Source organism: Lepeophtheirus salmonis, chromosome Z (assembly GCF_016086655.4).
Source record: "Lepeophtheirus salmonis chromosome Z, UVic_Lsal_1.4, whole genome shotgun sequence".
Taxonomy (NCBI): Eukaryota; Metazoa; Arthropoda; class Copepoda; order Siphonostomatoida; family Caligidae; genus Lepeophtheirus; species Lepeophtheirus salmonis.
Genome location: NC_092584.1, coordinates 6,021,081 through 6,040,983, shown reverse-complemented (window position 1 = coordinate 6,040,983; position 19,903 = coordinate 6,021,081). Strand labels below are relative to the sequence as shown.

General features: G+C 31.2%; 2 protein-coding genes across 2 annotated transcripts; both read right to left on the bottom strand.

Annotated features, from left to right (window-relative positions):
* Positions 1-7,428: 7,428 nt before the first annotated feature.
* Positions 7,429-10,797, bottom strand: LOC121130560 (uncharacterized). The gene is made up of 2 exons (XM_040726306.2): positions 10,323-10,797; positions 7,429-7,890 (listed from the first exon to the last, which is right to left on the bottom strand). The coding sequence occupies exons 1-2, from the start codon at positions 10,769-10,771 to the stop codon at positions 7,608-7,610; spliced, it is 732 nt and encodes a 243-aa protein (XP_040582240.1). The 5' UTR covers positions 10,772-10,797; the 3' UTR covers positions 7,429-7,607.
* A 2,275-nt stretch (positions 10,798-13,072) lies between these two features.
* Positions 13,073-13,870, bottom strand: LOC121130448 (high choriolytic enzyme 1-like). The gene is made up of 3 exons (XM_071893756.1): positions 13,593-13,870; positions 13,274-13,552; positions 13,073-13,202 (listed from the first exon to the last, which is right to left on the bottom strand). The coding sequence occupies exons 1-3, from the start codon at positions 13,868-13,870 to the stop codon at positions 13,073-13,075; spliced, it is 687 nt and encodes a 228-aa protein (XP_071749857.1).
* Between the last annotated feature and the right edge of the window lie 6,033 nt (positions 13,871-19,903).

The window sequence follows — 19,903 nt, the reverse complement described above, 5'->3', positions numbered from 1 at the left end:
CAAGTATTTACATATTCCCCTTTGCTCTTAAGAAAATAATTAAATTCAGACGATCAGACTAAACAATCCATGCAACGACCTTTTTGCTTCCAAAAAACGCAGCTGCGTAAATAAAAATGAACTATTCAGAATAAGAATGATAGAGGGATTTAATAAACTTGAATGAATAATACCAGTACCTTAACAAGGAGAGTCTGGTGATCATGCGCGCCATCTAAAGAGAAAAATATGAACTAATAACATATAAAGCTTATATAAATGAATAATGTAAAACTGAATCAAATACTTAATTAGTAACAAAGTTAACTGTATTCATATAAAATAATAAGCAAATATACAGAGGATTTACATATTAAGAAACAATTTGCCTTATTTTTTAGCTTTTGCTCCCTTTTTTTTTTGCCAGTAAGACATTTGAGATACTTTCAAATTATATATTTTCCTCGCCACAATATAAGTGTAAATTCCAATTCCATTTTTTTTTTTTTAATTTTACCCAATGCCTCAGGGTAACAAATAGACATGACGACTTGATAGTTCTGTGAATGCAATAACCTTCCAAGACAATTTTTTGAAATATTACAGTTCAGACAAAAAAATGTTTTGGTTAGAGTTAACTTTTTTTTCTAGGAAGCTGCTGAAATATAGCTCTCAGATCTTTCCCAGAATGTAAATTGTAGCTCAAAGTATCTTTCCCAGAGATGTACTGTTACAAATTCAATAGTCTAAGACCATTTTTAAACTCCTTTACATTTGGAATAGATTTTTCTCAACACAGTCTTGAGTAAAGCGGCTACACAACAAGAAATCAAATTTATAATTATAAAGAAACTTATTCTGCAATGTTATCATACATGATGTACTTAAAATTATGCCGCTTTGGATTGGCTTCCATCCATTGTAGCCATTATTGTGTAAGTTCTCAAAAAATTCTTGGAAGGAATAAAGGAAATCTATGGTCTCTTTATATTTTTACATTAAACATGGAACACTCTCGTACATCGGGTTTGAATTCAATAGTTTGAATAGCCGACCTTTTGGAAACTGGCTCCACTTTAAAAAATAAAATTCAGTGTTAATAATAAATACATACACATTAAATTTATATAAAAAAATCATACATTTTATAAGATCACATGATGTCAATACATTACCAGTTGAATTGGCATAGGAGTGTTCAAGGAGTATACAACATCACGGTTCTATGTGATTTCTATATGAAATATCTCCAACTTCTCCGACTTGAGAAAAATTGTAGGTGCATACAAAGGCTTAATATAAACTAAACAGCGATTGATCATGTGTCTTCATGGAATAATGTGGTTTTCTTGGTCTTGCTTCTTTAGAGGATTGCACCAGGTCTTAAATGTCTGAGTTTAAAATATAAAAAGACTGTAAACTAAATATACCATACATTAAATTTAAAACAACCTTTAACATAGTTATTCTTTGCTTTGCTTCTTTATATTTTTTTTCGGAAAAATTTAATCTTGCTAATAATTTTTGGAGTTAAAAAAAATAATTCCATAAAACCACAATAAAATCCTTCAGACACCCCTATGGTACTCTTACAAATAACACATACTGTATATAACAAAACCTCTTCGTTCTGATAGAGAGAGTTGTTGAAACTTGAAGATTATAACATGTAAAGTTTTATAAATATATTGTATACACTACGGGTATCAAGCATGATAGATAGTGATGAAAATCGTGCGTGTTTGGGTGCTTGGATGTTAAAAAAAGGAAACCGAAAATTAACATGGTAATTCTGACAAATTTGATGAATGTTTTGTAGAAGATCAGCTTAGCTCATGACTTTTTATTTGATCAGCTACAAATCATTTGTATCGATAGACGGAACTAAACAAGGACAAACTCAAGAATTACAATGATTTTGATAATCAATTCTACTCTGAGTCCAACAAGGCCTTACATATAGTTATAAAATCGCAACAAATCCTTCGAGTTACACACACGAATATTTAATTTGGTTTTGAATATAATTGAATCTATTTAGGAAGGGATCTTCCTACTTAGGAATTAAATAATAATAACAACTGCTAAGGAAAAGAAAATTCACCCTTGAAATTCTCGAAATTCCTTTTAATGGGGGCAAATATACCAATACCTTGAACGGTCCAGGTCATAAGACATTAGAGGAAACTAACAATGGGGTCAAAATTACAAGATGGTACAGAGATCATAAAGTCTAGTAAACGAACAATCAAGTTTGTTTTCTTTTCTTTTTAAAGCCAAATTTGACAAATGAACTCTATGAAAAGAGTTAACCTCCTTTGTCCTTTTTTAGACCAGACAAAATTTAATTAGAACACCTCAACAAATCCCCAAAGGTTACTCTCCATCTTTTATGAGCAGGCACGAATGTTCAATCAGGGGTTGAGTATAATTAAATGTAGTAGGAAAACAAGTTCACTACTCTGGAGCTAAATAGTGATGACGACATCTGAGGAAAAGAAAATTCATTCTTAAGGGGACCCAGTTAAAAAATACAGACGATTTACATCAGTAATGATAATTGAGGTTAACAACCTGAACAGATTCTGGTTTTGATTATACAATCTGTCACGTCAGTGTAAAAAGTAAAAAGACATGTAGTCAAAAGTAAGTCAAAGGAATATTTAACTTTTAAACTTTTTTTATTTGAGTTGAGAGAGTTAATTGGGTTTGAAATTGTTTTGCAATTCTTTATGCAGAGTTTGGTAAGAGTTTTTTTTTCTTTCTTTAATATACATAATATTTTAACCTTATTTAAAAAAAAAATCTTATATCAACTATGCAGCCAGAATAAAAGTTTAATTTAAAACGTGGATTAATTTTTACATAAATACTTAAAACATAGTTTTAACTTTAGAAGAATTAATTAGACATAATATTCGTGTATAATGAACAGGGTAGGACTGCAAAACGTGGGCTGCTAATTAATGTTTATTTTCTCATGAATATAAGAAGGTTTATTGATTATTTTGTGACATTCTGGTGCAGCCATCCATTGTGCATAAGTAAACTATATCTACCGAATGCATGGGTTGAGGTGGCAAGGATGATGGGGATTGTGAAGTGTTCCAGAAGCCTGGTTTTCAAGGTGGAATGATAGAAAATACCTCTACAGGAAAGTAAGAAGTGGAGGGAACAATTTAAATACAAATCCGGAGTTCCTGTCCAGCTTGAAAAAGAAGATCAAGGAAAGGGTATGTTGGGAGAAAAAAGTGTTTATTTTTACTAGATAAAATGAACAAATTTCCGAATCATCTGAATAAAACTCCGTCAAATGACTGTATGAATAAAAAAAGCCTCAAGATTTGGATTGAATACTACTTGATATATTACTATACTCAAAGTACTTACAGTACCATTTTTTGTTGGATATATTGTAAGATCATAAGTCCCCTTTTCTGAAGCACATCTTTTTAGGATTTGCCATCAATGTGAGGAGTAATTTCTTTGTCCTTGTATCAAGTATGAGTAATCTTATTGATTCGACATAAGTACTGTTAAAACCCATGAAGGACTGATTTTACGTATATATATATACTTATCTATATTAATCCTTTGAACAGTTGGAATATTATTTTTGGATAAAATGACATAATGCTGGAGTGGATATTATTAATTCCTACTACGTACTTTCATACTTTGTGATACTTCCATGGAGATATTACCATAATAGAGTGACTATTGGCGCTGTTGTAGCAGTATATTGTAATCAATATTCTCCCTAACTCAATGAGGGCAACCTTCTATATTTAACAATAAAAGGTAGTCGTAAATAAGTTTTTTATAAAGGAGATTCGCTAATTAAGAATCCATTGAATATCAAGTGGGAAGAAGGTAAAGTTGTTTTAGCTCAATTTGTATTAATATATTAATTAAAGGCCAACTATAAGAGCTGAATTAGAACATTTCATAGGAGTTGCTGAGCAAGAGGCAAATGTCAAAATGTTTTGATCTTACTAATTTATGCACAAAATACAATCTAAACTGTCAATTGTAAATCTTATTGCTTTGATTAATTTATCTTATACATTGGTGTGTGAATGTTTTAATTGAAAGCAATTCTTTTTAATATCCCACTAATTTTGTAATATATGTTTACAATTTTGATAATCAACTTTAGAATATATATTTATATTTAAAAAATATTGTTTAGTAAATTTAAATGGATAATTTTACTATATTTTAACATGAAAAAATACATAAATAATAATCCAGTGTTGATTATTTTATACTTTCGAGAATATTCTTAAACGTTGAATATTCTTCCTGAAACGTTTTGAAATGCTTCCAAACTCTTTCAGAAAGCTCTTTAGGCGTATATTTAAATATTTTTTATGACAAGATGAGTAAGACTCTAAGAATGATTATCTGCTCCTACTGTAGTTTCTGATATATGTGACTTTATAAGATTTGGAAAGGGGAAAAGTGTTTCAGCAGACAAAATCTTTTGGAACAATTTGTCGAGAGTATTTTGGTCAAAATCAAGATGTTCATAGCTTTGAAATACAGGGAGTGGGGATCAAATTGTTGCCTACTTTAAACCCTGATAACTTGATGACGACATTATCAAATAAAAAACTGGTTACGAAATAGGAAAGCTATTCTCGTCAGCTGCCGATACGTAGTTCAGTTAGCATCATGCCGTCATCGTATGATGAGATAAAGAGCTATAAGTGGAACGAGGAGCTTTCGAGGTCCGCTGTAGTCATGGCATTGGTTAATAATGGAGGTGAAATCTCCAATTTAACGATTGCTTCAACCTTAGGAGTGAATTTACGGACTGTTAAGCGTATCCGTAAGAAGCTAGGTTAATAATGGAGGACACCTGGGATGTTGATGCCACCATAAAGAGGGCACCCAAGGAGGAGGGCGCCGACAGGAAGGTCAGGGACACCGACTTTGTCGACAAGGTGAAGAAGATGGTTGAGGATGACCCTACCAGGTCCATGAAGGCATGGAGGGATCAGGCCCTGGAGACAGGCCTGTGGCAACAGGACTCAGCACCCTTCCATGTGTCCAAAATCTCCATGCAGTGGTTAACCGAGAACTGTTATGACGTCGTAACCAAGGATTTCTGGCCTCATAACTCTCCCAACCTTAATCCTTTGGACTATTTTGTCTGGGGCTATGTCGAGAGACAACCAACAAACATCCCCATAGCACCAAGGCCAACCTGATGGACTCCATCAAGGAGGTATTCGGCAACATGGACAATGAGATGGTCAGAAGAGCCTGCAGCCGGTTCAGAGGCCGTATTATTGATGCCAACGGTGATTATATCGAATGAATGGCTACTCTATACCTATATGCTCGTCATAGTGTTGATTTTCAATAAATAAAGTTAAAAAATGTATATTTTGTGTTGCTGAAGGATAACGTAGTCTTTTATCACTCATTTTAGAAAAGACGACATAATTCTCGAAAAGAATTAAGGATTTTTCCTTCCAGGGATCGCTCTTACAGTTAATAAGTGCTTACAGTAAGAGGCCATTAAATTTTTGAGAATTCAAGGTCAAAGTATAACACAAAACGTAAAAATGTCTTATCGAAATTAATTTTGTAACAAAATTGATATTCATAACTCAATTTGATTTTAAGAAGAGATATTTTTTGAGTGCTCATTCTAATTTATCATGGCGTATAAAAAAAAATATTTGTCAAAAAATATATAAATGTATGTATTAAATTGTAATTGTCAAACAGACAATTGCATTATTGCATTTTTTATAAGTACGCTCTCACATACACATCCACCATTAAAATTAAGCTCCTTTTTTGCATTTACAACATTGGGGACGCTGTCAAAATATATCTGATCAAAATTGCACAAAATTAAAAAATATTTGAGTTAAATGAGATATTGTATATATTCCATATCGCAAGGACTACTATATACGTAGTGATGGATATTGTGTGTATTTTGGGCATGTTAAAAAACAAAACAAAAATCAACTTGGTAATCCTCACAATTTGAAGATTTTTTTGGAGGATCCAAGCTTAGCTTTCATGACGTTTTATTATATCAGCTGTTACAAGGGAGGAGAAGGAATTAACGAAGGACAAACGCAAGAATTACTCCGATATCGATCCTCAATTCTATTTGGAGTCCAACAAGGACTCCACTACAAATCCTCAGGTTATTCTTTGTCTTTTATTAGCACATGCAAATGTTCAATGAGGTGTAGAATATAGTTGAATGTAGTAGGAATGAAAGTTCACACCTCAAAAGTTAAATAACAATGACAACAGCTGAGGAAAAGAAACTCCATTATTCAGATTAAGCATTCCAAAAAAGTTGGGCAGCTAAAAAAATAAATGCAATTTACATCACTGACTGTATAATAATAATGTGTTTGTTTATATATACGGCCCGTCAACACAAAAGCCAGCTAGAATGATATTTTTTCTAACTCTTTGGGTATGTCGCAATATGCACTTAAAGTAGTTAAAGTTGACCGTCACAATAAAATAATACAAAATGTATATACTTTATTTGAAGTACCATATCAGGCTATTTAATGAGTTGACCATAAAAACTGTAAAAAAACGAAATTTAAAGTCATAGTGGTTTCAATACATCATTATAAAAATTTGAGGGGTAACTTTTTAACAAAGTGTGCATGAAATTAATTCATACTTTGATACTTTAAAGTATAAGCAATTAGTTACTAAACAGAACAAGACTCAGCTATCTAGCTTACACACAAGTTGAGAAAAATTTCCAATCACGCACTCCAAGCAGTTGGGCGTATCGAGCACCATCTTCTAGGCCACCAGCAGATCTGAAACGTTGGATAGGAAGAAAGACTCTGTCAAAATGGATCCGGAGGAGTAAAAGAAAACAGTCTAGGTCAATCTTCTCAAGACCATGAGAGTCCATGCAAGAGATCTCGTGGTTTTACAACAGACTGTCTAGAGAGCTATCAAAAAAGTGGATGGAAAGAGCATTGTGGGTGTGGAGAGACTACTTTTGACACAAAAAATAAAAGAAACCCATCTCCTCCCTAGCAAGACTCTTTCGAATGAGTGTTTTCAACTTTTTTTGACACTTTTGGCCCAATACAGCCCTGATAATAACTCAGAAGCCCCAGAAATGTCCGTGATCCAAACACTGAAGCCCTCAAAGCCACTTTGAGCAAGCACTGGGAAGCTATGATGACTATATCTGCAGCTAGTGACAGACCTTCTGCTGCCGCCTGAAAGCCATCATTGCTGCTAACGGCGAATACATTAATTATTAAGAGATCTCAGTTACACATCTATGTATAGTATTAATTACGGTTAAATTCTATAGTAAATTTATAAATCATATCTTGTTGAAGCTTTAACTTCAAAGTGTTTGAGATTTTAATGGACCAATCGGTACATGGGTGTTGAAGCATCCTCATAATGAAATAAATCAAAGATTACTTAGTCAATACTCAATCATTGCATTTTCTGTCAAATAATTGCACATTTTATCTTTTAAAATTTGTTTAACATGAATTTTAAAATCTTAATTACATAGTATTACAGTTTGAATCATCATCAAATAAATAAATCTCAGTTTGGCGAAATGGCTGCGCAGAGTTTGTATTCAATACAAAGACCTATTTACGATTCCTCCTTCCGTATATGATTTTATAGGCTGGACTTTGACAATACCGAAGAAGAGTGTCCAGTTCGTAGTATTTATCATCCAGAATTTCTTCTATCGGGAGAATCCAGGGATTACCACTGAGATAAAAAATATTTAACCCGGATCTCTTATTTGGGCATAAACTGATTGTATCTGGAGGAAGGTAATTGATTTTATTTCCTTGAAGGTGAAGTTCAACCAAGGCACTCAATTGCATTAAAAGCTCCACATCGATTTCGGATATTAAATTATCTCTACATAATGGATAGAAATGGATTTGTAAGAATTGGGTTTATAATTACAGGGTGCAGCAGAATAAATTCCTTTTTACCAAAGGCGGTAAACAGCTTTTATAAATGAGGGGAATATTTTTTTTTTTGTAATGATAATGCAAAGGGCAATTTGAAAAATTTTGCACATTTTCCATTAGACCGGGTAATGGCCAAAATGATTCGTGGTAATTTGATTATTAAACTATTTATTACAAGCAATTTGATCATCAAGGATTTGAATAAAATACAATTTCGCTGCAAGCAATTTAATAATATAATGTCTTTTTATTTCAATTTTTATTGTATTCAGGCAATCCAACTATTGTGTGATAATTGATTTTGCAAAATATAACTCGGCCAACAGGTTGTACAGGTGGACAGCTTGTCCCTAAGGGGGATCGAAACCTACTCCCACCACTATCTTGAGTCTGGACTAGATTATCCAATTGTTAGCAATTTAACGTTTCTTCATCAAATCTATAATGATCAAATTGCTAGCAATGAATTGCTTAAAAACCAAATCACCCAAATCATTTTACCTGGCAATGTAAATGAACGTAAACTGACCACTCTATTGTAAATTTTATAGATTGCTAGGGTATTTTGCACATTGCTCATAGCAATGGTATCTATTAAAAAATTAAATAGTTACTATTGATTCTCCGCACATACAATATACCTAATTTCAATATTTTAATACCTGATGTATATCTCATTTTTTGGTTTCTCCTAAAATAACTTTTGATTGAGTGGTTTTATATGGACACCTATTATATACAAAAAGATGTGAAATTTAATTTTAAAAATATCTATTGATAATTAGTTTGTTACATTATTAGTTATTCGCAATTTTGCAAAGATTTAAAAAATGTTTTTTTTTTTCCTGAATAGTATCCAGTTCCAATTACTCCATTTCAACAAACCGTATTAATTAAAAGTTTTTGAATGCCATTGGATCTATAAACAACAATTTTAGGTCTCTAAGATTATTATCTCTGAAGTTATTTCTGTTCAAATAATTTTTGCAAATTTCAAATTATGAAAATAAATTTTAAATAGTTTGTATGAGGTGTGTTCAGAAAGGTAAGGTGACTTTTCAAATTTTGCAGGCAAAGGTAAATTTATTATTGCTCTTTTTTAATGTTAGTCCATTCTCCACGAACATATATTTACTGTTTTAGTTGAGTCATATGTTTAGTTTGTCTATGAGAGGCATAACGGCGAGAAGTATTTTGCATGTTTGGCGATTGTTTGCTATCTTTATTAGGCTCTTCCATTGGGATGATTGGGCTTTGGTTTCGCTATCATAAACATATACCCATGATTTTCAGCAGTTACATATGACCCTTTTGAGAAAAATCAGGATCATCATTGGCATCTTCCTGGCCATCTTGGAAGAGTTTGTACCCCTTATAATTTATTTTTACTCAGAACAGTTTCACTGTATGGCACTATCAACATTATTAGTGGCATGGAGCACTAATTTTATAAATTCCATTAGTAAAAATTCATGTAAAAATATTTTTGGGGAATATTTTTTTGCACAAATAACACACGTTTTTCGCTACTCCCAAGACTGATAACGACTGACTCTATTTCCAAAAAAAACCTTATAATATTGTCTCTAGAATGATATAACGCCCATCCCTACAGGGGAATCTGTAGGATTATATTTTCATTTGGCGAGGGGGAGGGCTTGGTTTTTGGATTTTTTTTTTTTTGAAAAGGTTCAAAAATCAATAGCTGTTAACTAAAAATTTCAAAAATTCATTTTCTTGGAAAAAAATATTACAAAACAATTTCAATAATACTATTTCATGTATTTCATTATTTTTTTAAACTTTGGAAAACCTATAACTATTCTCAAAAAATAAAATTTTCTGGAAAATAATTTCAAATACGAAATTTAAAAAAAAAATTTTAAAAACTCCAAAATTATTAAAATAAAATTAAACCTTTTGGAAAAAAAATTGGAAATTTTGTAACAAATCCACAGCTGTTTCTTTTTTTGGAAGAAAATTTCCAAAAATAGTGAAAGATTCTGTAAAAAAATTTGAAAAATTAAACTTTCTGTAAAGAAATTTGAAAAATTAAATTTTTATATAGAAATTTGAAAAATTAAATTTTTGTAAAGAAATTTGCAAAATTAAATTTTTGGGAAATATTAAATTTTAAAAAAAAATTCAAAAATTCATAGTTATAGACGAAAAATTTAATTTTGTGGAGAAAAAATTGAAAAATTAAATTTTTTGGGGGGAAAAAATAGAAGAATTAAATTTCTTAGAAATTTTTATATACAGCCCATCCAGCCCACCCTCGACAGAGGCCTCTGCCCTCTACTATTTCTACTTCATGATTGCTACGTATCATAAAAAAGAATTTATGCTGCCATCCCCTCTATAAATATCACTTACCTGAGTGCTAAAACTTTGAGCTCCTTTAAATTCCCCAAATCCTTTGGAAGCAGGGATATTTGGTTGTCAGAGAGATGTAAATGATTTAATTTAGTTAATCCAAAAAGGTTTTTAGGTAGATCCTTTAATTTATTCTCTGATAAATCAAAATAAAGGAGTTGAATCAAATTCCCAATACTTGAGGGTAGCACTTCAATTCTATTCCCTGATAAATTGAGATACTTCAATTGAATTAATTGCCCAAACTCACTTGGAATATCTTGGATTTTATTCCTGGTTAGATTCAAATGTGTTATTGACCGAAAGTACAAAATAAAGTCCAATGGTATCACTTTTATTCTATTATGTGCAAGGGTAATTTTCTTTGTTATCTTAGGGAACTTCTTCAAATGATCAAGGTTTTTTATGCCCTTATCAACTATGGAGACTGAACTTTCTTCAAACGGCATCCTGGAACAAATGCTTGCTATTAAGAATTCATAAAGGATGTTTATTTAAAGGTTAATGATAAGTGATGTAAATATTTGCTAATACATCCTTGCTCTAACTCTGTTAAATCTTCTTAGAAAAAATATACATAATTAAAAAAATATATCGTAAAAAACAAAAATAATTAATCACGTAACCTAAACAAATATCCCATTGGTAACCTTGTAAAATTCAAGGTTAATAGAAATACAAGGTTAGAACATCATGTAATTGGGCTTGCAAGAATTGTCAACCTGATGTATTGTACCGACTGCTCAACAAGACAGGCAGATTTCGACCAAAAACACGCAACCACTTATAGTCTATGACAAGGTAACTGTTGATAGAATTTTCAATTTAATGTATTGTACCGACTGCTGGGCAAGAAAGACAGATTTTGACAAACTAGGCAACCACTCATCTACTATGACGTCAATATTGTAGGCGTGGTGGAAGTCAAACATCAGTCTTACACGCGTAATGTTATAACTTTGTATTTCTATTAACCTTGGTATAACCTTGAATTTCTATGAAGCTTGGTAAAATTATATTTATAACAGTTTCATGATTCTATTCAGGACAGTCCTCAGCTTTTGCGAGGACTATCCGAGCCTTACCTCACTAACACAAACATATGCAGGGGTTTTTTTTGTCAGCTGTTTATGTTTATAATTCTTTTCCCATAATCAATTTTCTTATCCTTGATTGGTTGAATGAGAATTAGCTCATGTTAAGCTGTGAACACTTATTTACAATTGTTGAATAATCATTTAATTTGGAATAATTAAGTAAATACCAACTGATTTGTGGTTTCTTTTCTGTTTTTCTTCCTAAAAAATTTGTACAATACGCCAAATGATTTGAACATGACCTGAATGCCAATCTACGGATTTTATTAAAAAATATTTTCACTTTTTATAATACAACGTACGGGCCACTGTATTTTTTGAATTATTTAAAAAAAGAAAAATATGAGGTTTTTTTTTTTTTGGAACTGAATTTTATTTTTAGAATGCACTTTTTTAAAGCCTTTGTACGTCTTTTATGATATATTGTGCCCTTACATCATTTAATGATGTTTTAAAAGGAAAATAATGTCCCTTACTTTTAAAATAACCCATTTTGAGAATATAAATCCCATATTGTTATTTTAAACAAGCGCTAGGCTATTGGAAGTACAGTGCCTACTGCCACCATTAGGCGGATCCTGAAAATATTGTTGGATGCTAATTTAGGAAAAATTTTAAAGTCTGATTATGAAGGAGTTACATAAGAGTAGAACCATAATTTTTTTTTTATTTGAATACTGCATTTAATGACATTCAATTATTTATAATGAGATTCTCCTCTCTTGATAATCTCGGTCACACAGTGATGGAAGCTTTGAAAATCCCGGACTAACTTGTGCGGATCCAACTTTGTCATTGTTAGGGTAGTTTACTCTTCAGGGTCTCTATAGACGAATGACACTTGGTACAGGGCTCATGCTTGATCCTTCTTCAGAGATATAAATCACATGGGTTTCCGGTCTGAGCTTTTTGCAGGCCAAAAATCTAAGCTCAAAAAGTGAGGATATTTTTTCCCCACATATTGCAAGGAGTAATTTCTTCCTTGTCTTACTCAATCCATCCAGGGAATGACCTCCTCCTCAAGCACCTTCAGGTATACGTCCGAGCTCACTGTTTCGTCTTTCTTGAAGAAGAGGGGGGATATTACGTCCCTCTCACTGGAAATGACACCCAGGATCATGGCTCCGGCTGGCTTCTTCGCCTTCCTGATTGGTGGGCGTCAGAAGGATTAGAACATCTTTCATTTCTGGGGTTGGATGTGCAGTGAACTATGACAATTTTCTCGTTTGAAAAAAATCTCAAGAATCCTTTAGTTGGGTTCATCGAGTCGATGATTTTGTTGCCTCTGATCACCCTGCTGGTTTTGTAATCTATATTGAAGAGATGCTTGACATCCTTGAGCCTAGAAATATATCCCAAGTCTACATTAATGGCTCTCTTGATGGTCATCTTACTCACGTTCCTGATCTCTGCGATATTGGCAATGTGGTGCTCGGATTTGTATCAATGGACTTTTTGAGTCCAGCCACGAACCTGGGGGATCGTTTTTGTCAGCTTTTACTTTGTTATGTTTCCTGTGGGTCTACTCCTTCCTCACGTACGACGCAATTCACATATAACGGTTCTTCTGGTATGTTTTATCTTTAGCTGTGATTGATTTTTTTGTTTTGCATTTGTTTACTAACAACACACGTGGCTATTCAGAACTAAAATCTAGGCATCTAGGCATTCATAGGCTACTTTGATCTTTTGAAAATCCAAATTACTCATTCCACTTCTGTTAGGAAAGCCAGCAAAGGTCGAATTTTTCAATGAAATTGTGTTTTTACCATTAGTTGAAAAGCTAATTACATGGGAAAAGGTTTTTTGATTAATAAATTCTTACATATGTATATAGTTTTTGATGGACCTTACTCTTTAAGTCCATAGTGCATAATGGATTCATAATCATAGGCTAATCCAAAGGTTGAAGTTCTAAATCCAACATAACAATTGTCATATTGATCAATCCCTACTTTTCTACAGGTTGGAATAGTAGGAGATTCATTCTCCCCAAGAGCTCTCCAAGAGTTGTGATAGGCTCTATTATTTATATTTTCCCAGCTAATTTTAATATATTGGTCTCGATCAGGTCTTGTTTGTTCATGACCAAATCCAAGGACGTGGAGCAATTCATGAATAATAATTCCCAAAGACTTATTAAAAAGTTCAAAATTATTTTCGATAAATGTTTTTTATATAAAGAAAATTGCCCAAGTTAATGCCACTTTGTGATCTCCTAACATTGTAGCCGAGAGTAGCAAAGCACTCACTTCTACCAGTGAAGATTTCTACATAATTTGCTTGATTTGTGTTTTCAACAAATTTGACACATGTTCGATCCGAAATGTGTTTCATAGAATCCATAATAGTTTGTCGTTGACTTGAAGAGAAACGTGAGGTAATTGTGTATGGAACAGTTCCATTAGGCCATCGATTGCTTCGCCCTCCAATAAAGTTTCTTGAATACATAGCGGCTCTATCATAGGCATCCACCAGGAGTTGACAGCCTCCTTCTTTAAAAATATTTTCATCACTCAAGCAGAGTGAAAATAATAATGAACTCAACAATGTTATTACTAAATGCTCCTTCATTAAAATTGATTTGAAGCAATTAAAAAGATTTTCATGAATATATACCTATTATCTGCCTTTTAAAAAAATCGATACACATATGTTATTGAGACTCATATTCCTTAACTACGTAAAATACTAATCATCGTAAACATGACTATACCAAACAAATGTAATAACAAAAAGTGATTTGGAGTTACTGAGATGGATCTTTTGAACCATAGCCTACATAGTGTTAAAGTAATTTATCTGTGTATGATGCACTTAGAAAAAGAATGATAAAAACGCATTTATTTCAAAAATAAAGACAGATACAGACTTTAACCATGAAATAAAAGTTATTTAGAATTTTAAATTACGTACGTAGAGTCATGTTCAATTCTGATCAGACTAGATTCCTGAGCTCTGGAGGGCAAGTTTGATTTTCTGCAAATAAGTTGATTTTTTTCATAAAACAAGATCGATTTCCTCTGTATGAGTGTGTTTTTTGAAGGTATGAGTCGTCGATTTAATAATGTACCAAAAAAACGTAGATACAAAAACGAATTATTGTACTAAGAGAACGTCTATTAAATACAAACTAAAAAAGGGAATGAGGAAAAGGAATAGTGAGTTAACTTTAGTAATCATCTTCAATCTTCATTATGGTTAAAGAAGGAACATGTCAAGTTGGGAATGGTAATGAGAATATATCAATCCCAGGGTAAAATATATTTGAAAAAATGGACAGAAACAAAAAGAAATGTTGTATACAAGGAGGTCTTACAGTAGAAATGTACTAATTTTATAATTATAGTTTATAGTAAGATCGTTTAGTTTATAATTTGAGCATAAACAAACTAAATATGAACAAAATATTTTGTATTTTTATTTAGCTATCCTTAAGATGGCGGCGTGTTCATGCTATTTTAATATTCATAATCTACTTACTACTCTGCCTTTTCTCTAAACATATAACAGGAGTAAGCAATTAAACATTGAAAAACATACTTTGAATAACTCTATAATAATTGCCCTAATTTTTTTATTATCGTTCAAAGAATCAACAGATGCCTTAACCTTTCTAGATATATACGTTATGTTCCTATTCCATATAAATCTTTTTTGGGGGTTCTCCATCTTTTGTTTGAGGGTAGGCTCAATTTCTTTGTACATTACTCCTGCTAGGAGTCTATAACAAATAGTAACCCTCATCAGAAGCATGAAACAGAGTACCCGATCCAGTAACTCTCAATTCCAAGAAGGGATTTTTCATTATCCCCATAAAAATCTTCTGCTATATCTTACGACTAATATAATAGATAATAGTAGAGTTAGCCGACATACTATATAACTTTTTAATCATTTGGGAGAAGAGAGGTACCTTGAATGAAAAACGGTCTTCAGCCACAAATTTTCTGGTAATATTTTATGAAACGGATGAGTGGAGAAAATCTCCTTTTCTTGGGATTCTGATCATAGTGTTGTATTGTATGGAACACCAACGTTAATTCAAAACTGTTATTGGCCTCCCTGCTTGGGGATGACTACAATTCTACCACGGATCCATCTTAATTCCAAAAATTTAAGAGAAAGAGAACATCAATATCTTGGAGGAGGGTAAAGATTTTTTACTCCTAAACCATCAGGTGACGCTACCTTATTACTTTAAAAACTATGTATACATAAATCAAAATATTTTGTGATCTGGACACAGAACAAACACATTGTCATATGATTTCCTTTTCTAGGAAAATTGCGTAGTTGATCTCCAAGAATATTCTGAAATTGGGCGTAGAAATAGTCCAAAATATCACTAGCAATCCTACGCACCCTTGCTCTTGCTGATGAATGACCATATTATGGATTTTATCAATGATTTCTGAAGAATTAACCTCAACAGGGCGTCTAGAACGTACAGCATCACTTGAGCCCATATATACATTTTAAATTTACAGAGTCCCCATAATGTTTATCAAGCTTATTTTTAGTCTCCTCAGGTGTTTTGCCTTTCTTAAAGTAAAATTTATTAAACACACGAAATTATTTTTCGTTTTTTTTTGTTTTTTTTGAAAATTCTCCACTTCCTCGATTCAAACGAATCTCAGAAGTAAACTGATCTAGCTTAAAATTGGTGTGTGCTCTTCCAAGAGATAATACTTATTGACTTAATATAACCTGGATCCGTGCCAGTAGTACCATCTCTCAGACTTTCGTGGACTTTTCAAACGACCGGCTTATGTATTTTATCTCTATTTTCAAGATGTCTATATTGTGAAAAAATTAACAACTCAATCAAACGGAGTATATATTTTTTCGGGTTGACCCAACACTAACTTAAAGTAGAATTATAATTTATAAAATATAATTGAATCACCGTCAACATAGTTCATACATACATTTTGGATAGGAATGATGAAATTTATGAACATGCCTGGACACATATAAATAAATAAATTTAAAAATAGGCAAAATGCATATCTTATAAATAATTAAAAGATGTTATTAGTTAGAATTGTAACAACATCCCATCAATTACAGGGACTTGTCATTTTCTATATACCTTCAATGATGAGATATACATTTACAAGTCCACGTGATAAATAATAAAGTTATGATATAATTTAATTGCTATAATAATGTAGACTGGACTTTGCGTTATGTATATCGGTCATCATTCTTCGTGATATTTTTTTCTTGCTTTGTAGATATAATCCAAAGTTGCACATGATGGAGTTTAAAATGTGGGATACAATCGCATTCCATGGCAATGTGAATGTAAGGGGCTGTGTATACAGGGGCATTGGCAGGGGATAAGCTGAAGGTTCCCCCCAGCCAAATTGAGGAATTTTTACTTTTTAGTAGAAAATTTGACATTTTAATTTTTTTTTTTCAAAAAAATTTAATATTTAATATTAATTCTTCAAATTTTTCTGAAAAATAAGTTTTCCCAAAAATATTAAATTTTCATTAGATAACATTGGATTTTGATATTTTTTCCAAAAGATTGGATATTTAATCTATTTTCCAAAAAATTTAATTTTTTTTCTGAATAGTTGTAAATTTTTGCAATTTTTTTCGAAAAAATGTATTATTAGATTTTTTTTGAAAATATATAATATTTGAAATATAATTTCTGAAATTTCTTTCGAAAAAGTGTAATATTTGAAGTATAATTTTATGATTATTTTTTGTAAAAAGCTTAGAATTTTGAAAAAATATTTCAAAAAATTTCAGTTTGTGTGAATAGCTATGGATTTAAAAAAAATTGAAATTGTGTGAATAGCTATGAATTTAGAACAAAATATATACTATTTTAAATATTTTTCAAAAATTAAATTAATGTATATTAGTTTTTAAAAATTTTAGTCAGTTACATTGAATTTTTTTTTTTTTTTTTTATAATTATAATTTTTGGATTTTTTCCCTCAAAAAAAAAAATAATATATATATATGTTTTGCAGACGCCCCTGGCATAAATTTGTCAATAAAAGAATTCAAAGATATTCGAGTATGATTATCAACAGTGACGAGCAATGATATTAGGAGAGATTCAACTATTATGATAATTATAAAGGTTAATAGAAATACAAGGTTATACCATAACTCATGTACGACCGATGTTTGACTTCCACTACGCATTATAATATTGACGTCATAGTGTATTAGTGGTTGCTTGTTTTCTCAAAATCTATTTTTATTGCCCAACAGTTGATACGATACATTAAATTGAAAATTCTAGCAATGTTGACGTCAATGACTATGAGTGGTTGCGTTTTTAGTCAAAATCTGCCTGTCTTGTCAAGCAGTTGGTACAACACATCTGATTTAAAATTATAGGATGCCCGATTACATTATGGTCTAACCTTGAATTTCTATTGACGTTGTTTATCATAAAGTCTACACAGTTTTTAGAATTTTTTCAGATGGTCAACTCTTTTGTGTTATTAGTTCGTGTTTTTCCTAGAGTCAAAATATATCATCTTAAAAAGTTAGTACTTATATTTAAATAGATGCATAATTAATAGAAGCACCTTAACATTGATTGTTAGTTGAATTACCACTGATATCTATCATATATGTATACTCAATTTATTTCTAAAAACAGTTGTCAGATTATAATTATCTAACCTCAACATTTATCACATTTAAATAATGAGGTTCTGTGATTTAAACTGTGTCTTAATTGGAGAAGAGAAAATGACAATTTTATTCATTTTTGTAGTTCCAAAATATAATATATTATGATATTTTCACTTCTACTAACAAGATATATTTTAAATGGCAAAACTTCTTAATTTAGAAATAAAAATTGTTGACGTTTGAAGATAAAAATTCAAAAAAGATCTTAGCAAAAACTTGTATATTCCCTTCCAAAAATATACACGTCTCAGGGGCGTCCCCAGAAGGTGGGCTGGAGGGTTTGTATTCTCCCAAAATATGGAATTGTTAATAATAAAATTTAATGTTTGATTTTTTTTTCCAAAAAAAGTTAATTTGTTTTCTTCTAAAAAATTTAATTTTCTGTCAATAGCTATCTTCTGCCTCACGATGAACAATATTGTTTGTGATATTTGAATTGTAAAGAGGGTTTTTTTCCTATCCCTTGACGTTATTATGTGCAGTTTTACATAATACGTGTTTTGTAACAGAAAGTTATTTCCCGTTCAACCTTCATAACCTAATGCATTGATTGAGTTAACAGCTGTGTAATTTATGATATAAGTTGCATACCACCTCGGGGCAAGTGGAATATTTATTGATTAATTATCGATACTTTTTCCAGAACCAGCCATGGTCTGTATGGCAGCAAAAAAATAGTGGTATTTACTTTCTCCTGATAGTCTCCCTCCTTAACAGAAAACTGACAGTGTACAAAATCGTAACTTTGAATACAATTTATCAATTCTATGTCATCGGTGAACAACGGATGCTTATATAGCTTCTGTTAAAAAAAATGAAATTTTTGAGAAAAAAAAATCAATGGTTCTTAACAAAAAACTAATTTTTTTTGAAAAATAATATCAAAAATTCAATTTGAAATATGAAATTTTTAAAAATATACTTTAAAATACACAGCTGTTCACAAAAAAAAATTCAAAACTCCACAACTGTTCACAAACAATTTTAAAAATTCACAGTTGTTCACAAAAAAAATTTAAAAATCTACAGCTGTTCACAAAAAAATTAATTTTTTTTTGGATAAATATTAAAAATATTACATTTTTGGAAAAAAATATTCAAATATTAAATTTTGGAAAAAAAATTGAAAAGTTAATTAAATTTCGAATATTATATTTTTAGATACTATTTTTTTAATATATCCAGTTCTAGTAAAAAGATTAAATCCCTTTTTTTTTTGGGGGGGGTCTACACCCCTCCAGCCCAACCCTTACGGACGCCCCTACTCTCTGAAGGGCAAAATTCGGTGAAAGTTTTGGATAAGCGCTGCTTGACGTCCAAAATGTACTTAATTCAAGACATTAAAATGTAAGGATTCTTGTTAAATTCACTATTTACTTCAATAACAAAAATACTGCTTTCAGGTTCACTTTGAAGATAACACTACACAACAAATCACACTTTTTTTATGCACAAGAACAACTTATGCTTAATTTAATGAAGTTTAATTACAAATATGGCCGTATTTTTTCTCAGAGACTCGTGACCTTTTTTAATTATTTTCGGGTATTTTTAAGGTTCAAAGCTGTTTTATCCCTCAGTGTTCAAGATAGGAATAAATTATGTAAGTATATATTTTAAAAGCCAAATGTTAAAAAATTATAAAACATTTTTAAAATGTCTACATCATACTTATAACTCGACTTATCTTTGTTTAAAATGGAAAATAAGTGTTTTTGATTCAGAGGCTCATAGCTTCAGACGAATAGATTCAAAAAGTTTAAAAGTATATCATTGGATAGCTGAAAGTATGAACTTTAATTTTTTATT